The sequence below is a fragment of the Triturus cristatus genome, chromosome 12 (assembly GCF_964204655.1).
Source record: "Triturus cristatus chromosome 12, aTriCri1.1, whole genome shotgun sequence".
NCBI lineage: Eukaryota > Metazoa > Chordata > Amphibia > Caudata > Salamandridae > Triturus > Triturus cristatus.
The window spans coordinates 457,565,093-457,581,398 of record NC_140595.1 but is presented as its reverse complement, the minus strand read 5'-3'; the positions used below and the strand labels follow the sequence as shown (position 1 = coordinate 457,581,398).

The 16,306-nt window shown below is 42.6% G+C and overlaps 1 protein-coding gene and 1 long non-coding RNA gene across 2 annotated transcripts in view; one reads left to right on the top strand and one right to left on the bottom strand.

Annotated features, from left to right (window-relative positions):
- The window catches only part of LOC146776100 (uncharacterized), a 94,659-nt gene extending 79,897 nt beyond the window's left edge, over nucleotides 1-14,762 (bottom strand). The window contains exons 1-2 of the long non-coding RNA XR_014971984.1: nucleotides 14,572-14,762; nucleotides 8,758-8,913 (exon numbers count right to left, since the gene is read on the bottom strand). This is a non-coding gene — a long non-coding RNA (uncharacterized LOC146776100). The remainder of the gene's footprint in view (nucleotides 1-8,757; nucleotides 8,914-14,571) is intronic.
- HDIP1 (HDAC and MIER1 interacting protein 1) overlaps nucleotides 14,658-16,306 on the top strand; it is a 77,348-nt gene continuing 75,699 nt past the window's right edge. The window contains exon 1 of the mRNA XM_085637585.1: nucleotides 14,658-14,814. Coding sequence (XP_085493711.1) covers nucleotides 14,779-14,814 — 36 coding nt within the window. The 5' untranslated portion in view covers nucleotides 14,658-14,778. The remainder of the gene's footprint in view (nucleotides 14,815-16,306) is intronic.

Sequence of the window (16,306 nt, the reverse complement as noted above, 5' to 3'; positions counted from 1 at the left end):
TGCCCTATTATACACCCCTTACAAGTTAATAAATGTCAATGTTTCAAATCGACCCAGGTTTCTTTGGTGAGATGGCTGTGGTGGCAAAAAGTTGGTTTCCTCTGCGTTATTGGTAGTTATCTAGTGGTCTTTCTTCCCTAGTGAAGAATACATGCAACCCACACTATCATACCACTCACCAATCATGTTGTCCAGGATTCTCTTCAGGGGTGCTCCCGTCAGAAGCATTGCAGGCTATGGTATTCTAGGCTGATATCAGGGTCACCATCACTTAATATTTTAACATACAAATGAGATCAGTGTCTCAGTATTCTATTGAGTGGGAGGCTTTCAAGAAATATATGTGGAATTTCCATCTCAAAGCAAGGCGATGTCTTGGAGTCCGTCTGGACACAACTACGACAGCTGGAAAGTCTCGAAAAATCAGTATGCCAAAGAAATCAGTGCTACCAGACATTAATAAACTTTCTGCAAGGCTGCAAATGAGAGGTCATAATTTTGAGGAAGCAATCAGTTTCCTCCAAATTATTGAACAATCTCTACCTCGGCCAACTGTGGGCCTGATGCGCATGCTACAGCTAACTCAGAATGCACTGGCCAGACTTGAATGAAGAGTTCCCTGCCATCAACATATCTTTCCCTATTTAAGGCAGTTGCACTGGCTTCCGATGGCACAGCGCATTACATTTAAAGTTCTGACGCTGGCCTTTAGAACTTTTAGTGGAGATGCCCCGAGCTATCTGATGAATAGATTGATCTCATATACCCAAGAGAGAGTACTTAGTTCTATGAACCGACGCTTGATACAGTTTCCAAAATATTTGAAAAGTGCCGCGGAGGATGCTCATTCACAGTTCTTACAGCCAAGTTATGGACCAGTCTGCCATCTACATAGCGCTGGACTGTCTTGCTGGCCACCTTTAAAGAAAACTTAAAGCCTGGTTGTTTGATGCAGCCTGGTCATTAGGATTAAGCAGCTGGCTTTCTGTTGTCTGCTTTGAGCGCCAGGACGCTTCTGTTTGAAGCAGCTGCGCGCATAACAAACGCTGATTGATTGATTGATGCCCTGATGATGGGGAAGCAGATAGATCCAGTAGAAAGTTGGCTTGGGTACTTAATCAAAATGCTGAATACATAAACAAATCAGTGATTAATAATCCAGTCGGGAATCGGCCCACCAGCAATGTCACCACACTGAATGCATTCACTGTCTTTTTAATGGCCACTAATCCTCACTTCACTCCAACAACAACTAATACCTACATGGTTATCTAGAACAAGTGCATCTATCCATGCCATGTTAGTGGCATGGACAGATGGAGAGTACATGACACCTCTAATTGAAGCTCTGAATGAAGAAGAGATAAAGAATCCCACTAACAGCCTGACTCATGGTAAAGCCCAGGGTCTCAACGGATTAACCGATGAAATCTATTAGGAACACAACGATATCCTAGCCTGACAATTTCTGGCCACCTACAAGGAGGTGCACTACAGTGGAGCCCTACCTACTCCACCAGAGAAGCTTTTATTACTTAAGCCCTGCAAGGAGCCGACAGCTTGCTCTTCATATCCGCCATTGTCCTTACTAAAAACATATAAAACACTCACCAACATAGTTGCCACAAGGCTCATGCCACCAATGGGTAAGCGTCTGCTTCCAGATCAATCGGGCTTTGTACCTGTCAAATCAACTCCACATAATCTCCACAAAGCTACATTAATTAAGGCCAGAGTTCAAAGTAGTATTGGTCCTACTGGATGCAGAAAAGAACTCTGACTTCTCAGAATGGCCAGTCCTATTCTGCCTTCCAAAGTATGGCCAGGAGTACCTACTTTCTTTCTCTTATTAAGCTGCTATACTCTGCCTCAACAGGCAGGGTTTATGTCAAGGGCTGCTCATTGAGCAGCCTTCTTATTAGCAGAAGCACGCAACAGGGCTGCCCCCGCCAAAGTTACTCTTTGCCATTGTGATGGAATCTATTGCAGCCTGGCTTAGAGAACCTTACTCACGAAGAGGTATTGGATTTCCTACCAGGAAATATTTTGACCTCCCTTTATGCAGATGACAAAGAGCCTTATGTTTAAAAAATTGCAACTCCCAAACCAGTTGCAAACTGGTTTGCTACTGCTAAACTATTATATGAGCAAGTTCAAAGAGGTAAATTGTAAGCATTTTTTATTTTAGTGATGCACACAAAATGCTTTCCGAATCGCATTTTTGCAATGTCAACATTTTCCAAATTGTAAATAGGTTATTGCTGAAACATTTTAGCGATTCAGTACTTGTATGTTCAAATCATTCGCAATTTGCTTTTAGTCACAAAACTCATTTTTTCCACTCACAATTTACCAACAAGGGGATGCAGGTGGAAATCAGGTGCAATCTATAAAAAGAGGCCCAGAATGCTTAATCTCTTTTCAGAATGCTGTGGTGAGGCAGGGATCAGATTGGCAGCAGTACAGAGGAGAAAGAACAAGCAAGAAAGGATTTATAGGGTCTGAGTTACACACTTTGACCAAACAGAGGAGGACATTTATACAAAGAACAGGCTTACTAGTAGTGTTATTTTAGATGTCATAAATTAAATGCACCCTCTTTAGAATGACGCACATTAGGAGCGCAGGCCGTTCCCTCACACATTCAAGTACTGTGCTCTTAGCATCTTTTGACATCAGGGAGTTACAAAGCCATTTTAGCTGTGGCAGGAGGCATTTCACAGAGAGCATGTTTTTAGAAATGTTCTTATTACTATGTTGCTAAAACTCAATACTTACATTGTGTTTCCTCAAACACCAGGTGACCTACTAGACCCCAAGGTTGCAATCTTCAGAGTAGCACAATTTCCTCAGGTAAGTGGCTGCATTGATGAAACACACATTACAATTTGTCCACCATCCCAATAGGAAATTTGATAGAGAAATAGGAAAAATACCACTATTGGCATTGTACCACATTACCCAGGCAACTCCCATGATTCCTATGTATTACGCCACTGTGGTCTGTACACTCATCTGGCTACAGGACCGCTTGGAGATTGCTTTCTTTTGGGTTGGCAATACAATATAATTCTAAAAACAAGTATACACCTTTAATATTTTAATATATATGCAGGCTTTCTTATAATGTTTAATGTACATTTAGGTGACAGTGCATATGCTCTTCTCTCATGATTTATGACACCCTTCCTACATCCTCATTCTGCACCAGACGTATCTTGAAAACTGTGGCATCATGTGCTATGTTGCATAATGTAGCAACACAAAGAGGCGTCCCTATAGAGATGTTAGAAGACAATATTGATGCTGAGAAAATACCTCCACCGCGAGCACAGTATCAAGATGAGGATGCCAATAGAACCGGAAGGAATGTTAGAACACAAATCAACAATAACTACTTTTAAAGTAAGTTTTTTTTTAATTATTGACATTTTCTACTTGTACAAAGTATCATGCTTAAATTGTAAACAATATTTATTTCTGTTTTTCACAGGCGAACAAATGTATGTTTTCGTTTCCTGTAATGTTATGCACATAAAATTGTAACTCTAAACATATCTTGTACACATATTTAATTTCTGTTTAAATTGTAAACGAAATGTAAATTGTTAAAAATAAACAAAGAGGTAATACAATATCACTTAGAGCTTTACTGCCTTGCTCTATTTTTCCTCTCATCCTGTATCTCTGTCACTTGATATTGGTGTATTACTTGCAGGTACGTATGGGATTTGTCTAGAACTGCGTATTAGAGTACCTGCTTTTGCACAGACAAACTGCTGCGGCTTGATGCCTCTTCACTCTCTTAAGTACACCCCCCTCAGAACTTTTTGCTTGTCTATTTTACATTTCATCTGGCACATCACTAAACTGTTCTAGGCCTTTAGCAACATCTCCACTAAAATGTCGTAGTTCTACTTGTTGTTTCAGGGATCTTCGAGATGGAAGAGTTGTAGGGGTAGCAAGGTGATCACAGCTATACCAAAGCTTGCTGTCTTTAAGTTATATGTTTATGCTGACGATGGCCATCACATCTATTAGCATTCATTATTCCACATAGTGTGTGTACGCCATCTGTTAATGCATAGATTTATGTAGCTATACTCTCATGTGGCTCACAAAAAGTGTATAAAACCAGATGTCATGGTCGCCTCAATAGCTCTTAATTTTGTTCCAAAAGAACGCATTGCCCTTAGTTGATGTTTTTGTACTTATAGGATAGATTTATCCAAAATGCTTGAGCAGGTTGTATGTCTGCTTCTAAATTAAGAGACATTGCTGTGCTTGGCCTTACGTTATCTCTGCAGTTTTGAGAAAATCTGCTTCACATAATGTTTTATTGAAGGGGTAATGTTTCCAATTATCTGCGTTGTTGGACGCACTGGAGATCTTATATGTCCCTGGTGTTCATCTGGCATTTCAGATGGCTCTTCTATTGGTCAATTGCTGCTGAGATGTCGGACAGCAGATGTTTCACCCCTCTCTTCATCATCAACATTGTCATCTTCATTTTCAGCACTCTCTGGTGCAGCAATGTTTCCGAATGAGAAATACCATACAAATTTGTATGTGTTTTGAAAATGACATAGTTTGGTTTGACTTATATATAGTTAACCTCCTTAAACCCATAATGCATTGCAGCCAAATATACACAGATTTACCTATTTGGAGAGTAATTTTTTTTTATATATTGACATATTAGACTTAGTAAAAAGGTATATTTGTTACAAATGATTGCTTTAACATAGCATTATGGTATTTTGTGAGGATTTGGGTGTATTATATGGTGTGGCTGTACGGTCTTACCATGGGAAACACTCACAAAACCTGTCTTGGGTCCAGTCAGGCTTGTTTGTACAACCTTAAGCTCAGCCCTGGGTATCTATGGCTTCGAGAAGCAAGGCTTGAACAAAGGAACTAGTGTAAAGCATTTAACAGAAATAAACAACAAAATAAGAAAGCTACACAACACGAAAGATCGTTTGTACAACCTTAAGCTCAACCCTGGGTAACTATGGCTTCGAGTAGCAAGACGTGAACAAAGGAACTAGTGTAAAGCATTTAACAGTACCAAACAACAAAATAAAAAAGCCACGTAACACGAAAGAAACACAACACCAATTTATAAAAATAGATTAATTTTATGAATTTTTAGAGTCCAAGATGAGGTACCGGCAATACGGATTTTTTAAAAAAACGTAATCTTACATCCGCCTGCAAACAGGCATTGGCAACCGTAAAGTTTGTAAAGTTAGTTTGGCTACTCTGACCCAGATTGGTTGACCAAATCTGACCAGGAGAAGGTATGGAGTGGAAGAGGGGGTGGGTGGAAGCAATGGGGTAAATTTAGACAGTTACCTGGCAACCAGAAAGTTTTCTAGTCCAGTTCCAAACATTACATCATGACTGCCAAGGCCTTCAATGGAGTGGTCCTGATGCTGCCGATGCAGGAGATGCTCAAGGATAGTCCGGGTGCTGTGCGGTCGATAAGGATGCCTTTGTGGTTATTCTTCGATTCATGGGTCAACTGGGGCGACTTTGGCCACAGAGGTCGGGGTCCCTCAAAGTCCTCTTTATGACTGTAGAAGGCCATCAGTGGCTGGGCTACAGGTCTCTGTGCACAGCAGTCCCAGCGATATCATTTGGTGGGGGCTGGTGTCCCTTTTGGAAGGCACACCCAAGTCCGACTGACTCGGGTACAACTTTTGGCTGTCGAGGATCGTTCTCTAGGGGTGCCCAGTGGCAGTTAACAGAGATTCTTCCATAGTGGCTACCAACTTGCTGACGTGGGATTATTCAGTTGTGCTGACTCTGGTGCAGGTTCCAGGGGGTTAGTCCACTGTTAAAGTGAGTCACTCCTTTGGTCTGGGCATGACCTTTCCCCGAGCCAGGGGTCACAGTTCTCTCTTTGCTAGCCCAAGGTGCAAAAGGTGCAGTTGAGTAGATAGTGCGGCCTCTCTGTGTGCGATCCAGGGGGCAGTCCTCAGTGGCGGCTGGCATGGCTCGCAGGTGGCAGGGCAGGCGTGTTGCATAGGGGTGGGGTCGCGCATATAAAAAACAAACATTAAAAAAAATAAACTTATTTTGCGCGGGGTCCCGTGTTTCTGCTCCTGCTGTCCTCATGGAACTCGAGAAACAGGCAGCAGGCCCCACTGACCAATCACAATACACCAATGCAGCACTGCGATTAGTAAGCACCCAGGATCCCCTGAATAATGATTGGTTTTGAGCATCCTGGTTCGACGCTCAACCAGGGAATAGGGGCCTGGGTTTATTCTCCATGCAGGCTGTAATGCGGCCTGCATGGAGAACGGGGAAAGTGTGCATGACTGGTTTGGGCGGCCCGAGAGGGCCGATCAAACAGTCATTACACATTTTGGGGTGGGAAAATCACTCCTCCCTTACCCTGCTCTGAGAGCAGAGCAGCCCCGCCCATCCGCAAAAAAGCATAAAATGATAATAACTAAAAGTTATTATCATTTATTGTTTCTTCTTAGCACTGCTTAAAAGCAGTGGGGTGACGCTCTTCCACCATAGCGGAGGAGCCACCACTGGTCCTTCTTCGGTCCTTGTTCTATTTTCTACATGATCAAGAGTCAGGGTGCCAGGGGTGCCATATTTATTTCCCAGGTGTTCTGAGGGGATGATGCGGTTGCTAGCCAATGGGCTATCAGGTCCCCTCCCTCTTGGTGATGACTTTCTGGCTATGTGTGGCATCTAGCAATCCCAGAGTGCACTATTATGCCCACTCTCAAGATGTTGGGACCCTTCCTCGGTTCTTAGGAGCTTAATATACTACCCTAGAGGTGTGGCTACCTATGGGCTACACACCCGTGGAAAAAACGGTTTGGGCACTCATCTCCCCTCTCTGTCCCTGTCTCCAGCCCATCTACCTGAAAAAAGGGCAGCCCCTCAGGAGTGTGAACGCCATTTGCCCACCAAAGGTGGTTTTGCCTTTGAAGCTTGTCTTTTGGGCTAAAACCCAGAGTGGTTTCCTGCAAAGGGGAGGTGCACCTCGCCCTATGGTTAGCTGCTATTTTCCCTAAGTCTGGGAGTCATTCACATGACTCCCCAAATGGGCAGAAAGCTGTCTCGTGGCCAGTGACTGTGTGAGGCCACTGGACAAACTAGGTCTCAGAGTGTCAACTTTCTAAAAGTTGCATTTCTTTAATAGTGACATTAAATTCGACCTTGGCATCACGTCACGTTAAATGCCTCAATTGATTTGATACATTTCAGTATGCAGATAGGTAATACCATTCAGAAGATGGTGGGGCTGAGGGGCCAGCCAGTAACCTTATGTTAGCCAATGGTGCTATTAGCCCTTCCACAGCAAAATGACAATTTAGAGGTGTTGCTGTTAAGACATATATAAAAATGCATGCCCTACTTATAATATACAGCTCCCTGCCGAAGGGCTCAATAGACCTTCTTTAGGGAAGTCTTACATATATTGTTAAGGGAAGTGGGGGCTTTGCCATTAGTTTGAATGGCAAAGTCAAACTAGCAGTGCGACCACTGCCCTTCCAGTCTGCAGTGGTAGGCTGGGTGCCATTTTGTACCTTATTACTCACAGGGTGGCACAATCAGTGCTGCAGTCCTATGTGGACACTCTGTCTTACAAGACCTGGGTACCATATACTAGGGACTTATAATTAAGTCAGTCTTTGCCAACTGGGGATAGCCAATTCGACCTACACTTTGTAATTGGTTAGAACACTGGCATTGTGGTCTGATTTGCAGGCCTCAGTGCACTCTCAGAGTTGATAGACCAGCAGCATCAGTCCAAAGATTTGGGGGTGAACATGCAAAAAGAGGCATTTCCTTACAGATTTTTGGATATTGTTAATGATTACTTGAAAATAAAATTGACATCTACATTTACATTCAAAATATATGTGCATACAGTGAAAAAACATTATTTAATATTAAAAACCACCCAATTAGGTGTCTTTAATTTATTTATTTTGAAATACGGTGACATTTTAACCAATGTTTGATGGTGGAAGGTTTGACCTGCCAATGCCTATTACTCCTGACACTGCTTCTGGTGCAAAGATACTTTCTATCATTTCCTCCATTGGATTTGCAGTGGGACGTATGAAGAACCACCTCCGATCCGCTGAGCATCAGACATCCTTTGTGCAATCTTCACTATTTGCAAGACCGCAGAATCATACCAACGCTCACTGATTTCATCACTGGTGCACTTAGTGAAACCAACAGTATTTATTCTTTCTTTGATTGATACCCAGATTTTCTTTTTGGTTGACTTTGACACGCTCAAAGATGTTTTCCCAAAAAGTTTGCCACTGCTGGAGAAACATTCAGTCATGACCCTGACCTCCTTGTGTTCTCACTTCTCCTGTACCTTGTGTGTTGGGGGCTTATGGGATGGAGCTCATGTCTCAGTGCCTCCCTGGCTGTTTATGGGACTTTTTGCCCCGTAGGCTTGACAGCGTTCTTGGCATGGTAATTATTCCCGGGGGCCGTAGGCCATCAAGTCATGAAAACCCAAAGTACAAAGAGTAACATCCCCCAGGGCCTTCAGGTTAACTAATCATGACTATGGTGATATTTGGGCTGACTCATAGGCAGATGACATGGGGATATTTGTGCTGACTCATAGGCACATGACTATGGGGATATTTGGGCTTACTCATAAGCTCATGACTATGGGGATATTTGGGCTGACTCATCAGGATTTGGGAACAGTATTTATACCGCACTCAAACCACGAGGCAGTGCTTGGCTTACCCACTGATTGAAGAGGATGGATCCTCTTCAGCGATTCGGTTCCCCTGAACATCTCCACAACTCAACCAAGCTTCTTCTGCGAATCTCCGACTCTGCGGACATCTTCTCCACTGCAAATCAAGCGACACAGTGAACACCGTCCCTGTAACGCTGCAGCTAAAAGGAGAAAGCATGGTTAAGTACCATCCTTAAGGTCAGTGCTCTAACGGAAAGCATGTCAACCAAAGACTTGTTTTTAGGATGCTGAAATTCAGAAAACAGGACAACTCTTGAACATTGAGATATTGTGGGTATTATTTAACGCGCATACCGAGGCCTCGGTATTGACACCCAATGACAATCTTATGTGCCATCTTTTATTGTACTGTAGTTTGTGAATCCAAAAGCACACTCGTGCACACCTTGTCCCTAGTGTTGAGCAAACAAGGTGTACCTTAGTGTGTGATGTGAAGACACAATATAGGTTCTGCCGGGAGTGCAGCAACTCCAAGGGTCACAGTTGATTATTTTAAGTGTATGCAGCAATAGATTCATTATCGTGTAGGTGACTGTTAGTACACATGTCAAAAGTGGTAGGGAATATTTAATGACTTCTCATTTATTGAATAACCTATGGCGCACTACATTATACACATATAACGATGATGCTCTCCATGACTAGGACGAGATGTACGTAGGACTTCAAGAAGACGATGGCTGAGCTCGAAGGCACGCAAGTATCTCTGTTTGTTATTTTGTCCAAACCCCCCTTCCTTTCTGGGGTGGCAGTTGATTCATGGTTACAATTCCCTGATGAGACGCCACCCTGGGAGAGATAGGAGGTCCAGCATCGTTTCTGCGGACAAAAGCCAGGTGAGTGGCATAACACATTCTTCTACCAAAATCTCCAATTCAACATCAGAAAACGTCTGTTTTTGTTTGTGCCCTCCATCATTCTTGCCTTTGTCCTAGCTGGGCATTTTAACAACTCTCCAATATTCTCTTGGTCCACAGAGATATGTGTCTTCAAAGTGCTAACCAAGCAATGTTAGACAGGTAACTTACTTCCCGGGTTCTTGATTATGAGGTCATCAAATGCAGTCTGTGTGACATTTGGTATTTGCGATTCTCTATTTACGACTACTTCTGATACGCAATTCCATATAGCGATTCTATATTTGTGTATCTGAAGAAATCGCTATTTGGGAAAACTAACTTTTCTAACGTATGATTTACTGATTCAATATTTGCGAGTCATCATTCATCGCAAATAACAAATAGTAAATTACATGTACGAAGGATAGGACCATACTGCTTTATGTTGAGAACACTGGCTCCAAACTATCAGTAATCATAGATCAAATCTGTCAGTTTAGTAAGTTTTCGGGTATTAAAATTAAGAAGAACAAATCAGAAACACATCCACTTACAGTTAATGTAATTGGGCTGCCTGATTCGTTGGCACACAATTTTGATTTACATACAAAGAAACAAGGGCACGATACTGGCTGACCACTATGACCCTGAAACTGAAGCCTCAGTGTGTTGAATGTTGGATTAAGCTCTCCTTGGTCACTGCAAGCAGATGAGCCATAATCGAAACGAGGGTGCTACCTAAATTCCTCTAGTCATTCAATAACATCCTGATGCCCCTCTTTAATACCTTCTTAACAAGATTATGCAAGTTGATCTTCTAGCTGGTCTGTGTGGGAGGCCAGCTGTGTGCATGTTGGTCAATCAATATACCTCCATATGAGAGTGGAGGCTTCTCTGTCCCGAATGTCAAAAAGTGTTATTTCACTACACAGGAACAATTTGCAACCTACTGGTACCATCCACATCAGCGTCTGCCTCATCTCATCAAGGAAGCCCAATTAGAATCTGGAATGTTGTGGGCAGCCTTGGCATGCCATATGTCTCTTTCCATGACATTATAACAAATATACAAGTGTACAACTTGGGCATGAAGTGAAATGGGTAGAAAGGCAGGACTCACTACATTGTACTGTCCAGGCATGCCATTCCTGGAAAACCCTGTTCTCCTTCTGACAGGGGAAAAGCTAGTTATAAAGACCGGAGGCAAGATGGAATACACTCTAGTGTAACATCTCTGCTTGAACGGTACATTCATTACACTCACTCAGTTCTATGAGGGCCATGTTGCCACCTTTCTGATGACACTTATCTACTTTAGGATGAAACATACTTTGCAAGCTTGGGCACCCCACATTCTCTGATGAAGCTCTAGAAATCACACCTCTCACAAGGGTTATACGAACACCCACAACCCTTTACTGGGTATCCAAAACTCAAATGCACTTTTCATCTTATTTATGTTTGATGCCACTCACCTGGCATAGGCAGCTTGGGATAAAGGCTTGGGCATGGCGCTGTGTGATAACTGTTGGAAACTTTGCTGTGCTCAAACTGTTTCTTTCTCCCTAACCACAGGCACAAACTCTTAAAATGTAAGTTCCTTTCACAAATATAATACACTCAGGCTTACTAATTTGATCTCAGTTCTGTCCCTGCCTGTCCCAGATGTTCATACTGATTATTTCACTTGTCATAAATACAAACACAGATATATGCCTTCTGGAAAGAGGAACTGTTAACTAGTTGCCAAATCATATCATTGCCCCTCGCTCAGGACACTTTGGTTGCGCTGCGGGCATATGTGGCAGATATGCCAAGGTATTATCGTAGATTAACTTCACTGTTATTACTTTTGGCCAAAAGACGTATTGCCATGTCAGGGTTGAAGGGTCCACAACTGAAGAAAACAGATTGTCTCAGGAACGCTGTCTTTTGTAATGACACATTTGAAAAATACCCATAAACACATCATGACAGTAAGACATTTAGGGCTGGTCCTTTGCACACCTCCCTTTCCAGCCACGCAGGGCACAGCAGAGTCAAATGCTCCTGTGACTTATTAGGGCAACTGATTGGTGGCCTTGTCCATTATTGTTTATTGTGGGTTGAAGGAGGTTTCTTTTTCAATGGAGTTTGGGCCTCATCCATGACAAGATGCAGGCCCTCGTGCACAATGATTGGTTACAGGTTCGAACATAATTTTAATTCTTTCATCTCAACTGGTTAATGAGTGGAATTCCAAGTTAATGTTAATGAGTGGAATTCCAAGGTTGAATCCACCTAAGGCTAAGTATGACACTCTCTGGGATGTGAATGTCCTGTTGTGATTTTTGGCTAGATGGCTGGATAATAATGATTTATCTATAAAAAGAACTGTTGGCAAAATTGGCCATGTTATTATGACAAATTTCCTGTAGCAGGGTGATTGATGCTCACGCACTAGATATAGCAGGTAGAATATACTCTCCGAATGCTGTTTAATTTACAGTTACTAACCTACCAAAACTAATTCCACAGGATCAAGCATTTCCGGATTCTAATAAGTTGTGTGTAGTTCAATGCCTGAAGATGTATGAATGAGCTACCAGAGAACCTAAATAGGATTCTTCTGGACAGCTATTGATTGCTTTGCAGAAACCGCTTTCACCAGTGTCCTCAGCGACTATCCTTAGAGGGGTTTGTTGGTTACTGGCTGAATCTGGAATTGATGTTTCCTTCTTTCAGTGAGATGAGCTATGGCATCTAAGTTATATGCATTGGGTTCCAGCTTGGAAGATTGTTATACCTGCTGCTCAGCCAGGGTGACTGTGGTGTGGAATGTTGGTGTGAGAGGTGGCTTTGGAATGTTGGTGAGTGAGAGAGTCAGTTGGGGGATGTGCTGAGCAGCAGGAAGACTGCTCCTGGTGAGGCTCTTCATAACATCTTACCTAATAAACCTACTTAACTAATCTACCCTGGAACTGGACGTCTTTTCCTCTTTCTCTTTCTTTTGCGTGAAATGTTTTCATCTGTATTTTTATGCGTTTGCATTAGTCCTTTGTTGCATTGCTTATGTGCTTGCAAGTGTTCTAATGCTATTCTTTTGCATGCATTAGTTCTAATGTCTCCTTTGTATGCATTAGTTTTTTATGACATTCTTTCTAGAGTTCCTATGTGTTTTGTATAAAGAAAGGAGATGTATTATACCTGCTGCTCAGCCAGAGTGACTGTGGTGTGGAATGTTGGTGTGAGAGGTGGCTTTAGAAAGTTGGTGAGTGAGAGTCATTTAGAGGATGGGCTGAGCAGCAGGAAGGCTGCTCCTGGTGGGATCTACATTGTAACATCTATCCAGAATAAATCTACCTGCTTAATATACATGGACTACGAGACATCCTTATTACAACAAAGATATTATGAGAATGGCAGATTGGTCAGCCAAGTCAACTTTTAATTTTTTTTATCAGAAAGCAATTGGGGTTGCTGCTTCAGTTGTTGTGGGTCAGCTTTAAACAAGCATAATCAGAAGCCTCCGGCCCCGACATAGAATTAAAAATATTCTAGCTATAGCACCAAGAAATTTCAATTCTACTATGGACAAAGAGCTGAGCAATAGTGCAACTTAATTGTTTTATGATGTACTATTGCCTACATAATGTAAGTATTATTGTCTTTGATCAATATTTTTTCCCTGCCATATATTGAGGATAGTGTTCAAGCAATCCTTACAACTTGAGTTGTTCATTTTCAGGAGCAGAACAGAGGCAGGAATTGTCTTCATGTTGACGACAAAAGGGACGCGTGCAGGCTGTCACGCAAGAGTGTTGGGATTCTGGAATCTGGACTTCGTTTTTGATACTAAGACTTAAGTTGTTCTTGCTTCATGGCATACACTACGTTCAGTTGTTCGGGTCTACAAATGATTGTGAAGAAAGAGCCATAAACATGATGTCTTAAGTATTTAAGGGGGACGTGATAGCTGACTTGTGGACGAGAGTGTAGCATCCACCCCAACTCTGGAGCACGCAAATGACTACGCCACACATGGGAGTTCTGTAATAAATGTCTTTATTCTTCGGCATGCAACTGTTAACTGAACACACTGCGTCATAGACTTTATTGACCACACCCAAATACCTCCCAACTGATTATGTAACTTCGTAAGGGGTCCACCTAGGACCACAAGGGTCTTACTGCACACGATCCAACGGTACTACAGAGAGCTGTAACACTGTATAAATTATAAATGGGAAATGTAGTTTGTGAATATGTTTTATTCATAGGCTTCTATATTTACGTAGTAAAGTTTGAGAAGCATAATCCTCACCTCGGTGTCCTTAACAGAACTGATAATTCTTGATGCAATAGCTATGAATTTTGTTTACTTTTCTGGACTGTTGTAGCTCTTCAAGGCCCCTTTAGGCCATTACATTTGTGAAAAGAAAGTAATTTCTAAAAATAATTTCTTTACACAGCGGGGTGGTTTGACTCAAAATAAAGTGCCACTCAAAGTGTCACACATGAGGTCTTGCAATGTCACACAGAAAACTCTGCACACATGGATATGTCACACATACGAAAACGTATGACTTAGCAGCTATGCATTCTGCAAACCTTTACAGTTCAACTTAAAAGACATAATGCAAAGAAATTCTGAATTTAAACTATAGCTTGAGCAATTGTAACCGCCATCTTCTTACAAACGCTGTTTAAAAATAGGCACCCGGGAGACCGCCATTTTCGTACTTTCTATGAGGGGGAGGTGCTCCAGCACGGCTTGTCATTCTATTGGCTGGGTAGGTGAACTCCGCCCACCTCGCTATTTTCTGTCCGGACAACCCACTTTGCACCTCTACGGACGAGCCTACTCCGGAACGTCATCGTCTGGGTATGACCAGAATTAGCTCTGTTTTCTTATAGTCACACAAGTTGGTTTATCGCGCGCTAGTCACACAAGTTGGTTTATCGCGCGCTTCACCGTACCTTCGCTACGTAAAGAAAAGACGCGACGCAGTGCGCTGTTGGCATGGGGCGGAGTGTCTGGCTCGCAGGCAGCGCAGCCGTACAGCGCATGCGCAACGGGGTGGAGTCAGGGGAAGTGGTTGCTGAGAAGGGGCGGGCCGAAATGTGCATGCAAAGGTGGAGATTAGAGACTATGGCTTGTGTTTGGGTTGAGGTTAGGAAGTGAAGATGGCCACGAAATCCTGTCCGGAGTGCGAGCAACAGGTGAGCGTGCAGGGATTCCCCGTCTCCTGTTTGTGGTGTGTCTGAGGGGTTGTGATCGCTGGTCATGCACACTGCCTGATGGTGTGCGGTACATAGCAGTCTTTGTGGCTCTCGTGTTTCCCTTATTTACCGTACCCACACCCGGAGGTCTGTACTGTGCTTCTTGCTAACCTGTGCCCCAGTAGTGACAGGTAGCTTGTAGACCGCCTGCATAAGACAGGCATTATATAAGTGATATGCTACTTACGTGAGTGAGACTGTTCGGAGGTGCCATCTGTTGTTTCGACTTGTATTTGGCGGCAACGTGGTTTCCGTGCAGGCGCTGTATGACTGGAAATAACTGCAGAAGGATAATACATGTTATATTAACTTGTGCTTGATGGGTGACATTCACTTTAGGATTGCGCACATTGTACTTTCTCAGCAGTATTGCAGAGACTGTTTTATGTGGTATCTCGTCGTCTGTTGGGTTAAGGCAAGCTGTGGGCTCGTTTTTAGAATTATGAACAGGCAGTTTTCAAGTTTCATCTCCATTGTCAAACAGTGTGTTACTTTTACAGAATGTTTTTTTTATTTGTGTCTTCTATCATTTATGACCCTCATGTAGTAGCCAAATCTATGTTTTATTATCGTTTCCCCCCTATATTCCTGACAATAATGCAGTATTGTTGGTTCTTCAGTTTCCTTGTCATTAGCTATGGGATACAAAATGAGGTATAACATTTATTTGATGGCTGTTTTAAGTAAATTACCCAAATATTGTGTGGGGAGTCCAATTTTTGCTCCTGGTATGTACCTCTAACAGTTTTTGGAATGGCTTGCTAGTAGTGAAGATATTTGGAATCAGCAATGTTCTTGTGCTATCTGCACATTTGGATATATTTAAGGAGTGTGTGTGGGGGGGATAATGCACAGTACCCAACCTTCAAGGTTTGGGTAGCTGCTGCTCCCATGGGGTACCTTTAGAACTTGAGATCCATGGTTTGCGTGGCCTTCTGGCTCCATACGGTATTCCTTATGCCTCCTGTTCAGGTTTTGATTTCAGTAATGAAGCATGTGTTTAGGTCTTCTAGTTCTTTCTATGACATGCTGTGTATTGAGTGACTTTTTTTTATTTTGATATGTTTTTGTTAGAATTTACATATCTAAAACTTGGGTAACAGCGATTTAGATATACTGCAATGGAAATGAAATCCCTTGCATACCACCGAATTTGCTGCTCCTGCCCCTTTACTGAACGTTTGCCTCTTGTTCAAACCATATGCACCTGGCTTCTGCACCCTCATTCCACACTTGCACTCACAGAATCCACCCACTCCATGGTTCTACCATGTGTCCGTTCCATACATCATGGTCATCCCCTTAGCTCTTCCTCTTACACATGTCGTTTTCACCCATCAACTCCTGCATTTATATTAACTGAATGAGGATACCACCCATGCACTCCTCTTGTGCACCTCACTTACACAACTCTGCCTACACCCTGCTTTGA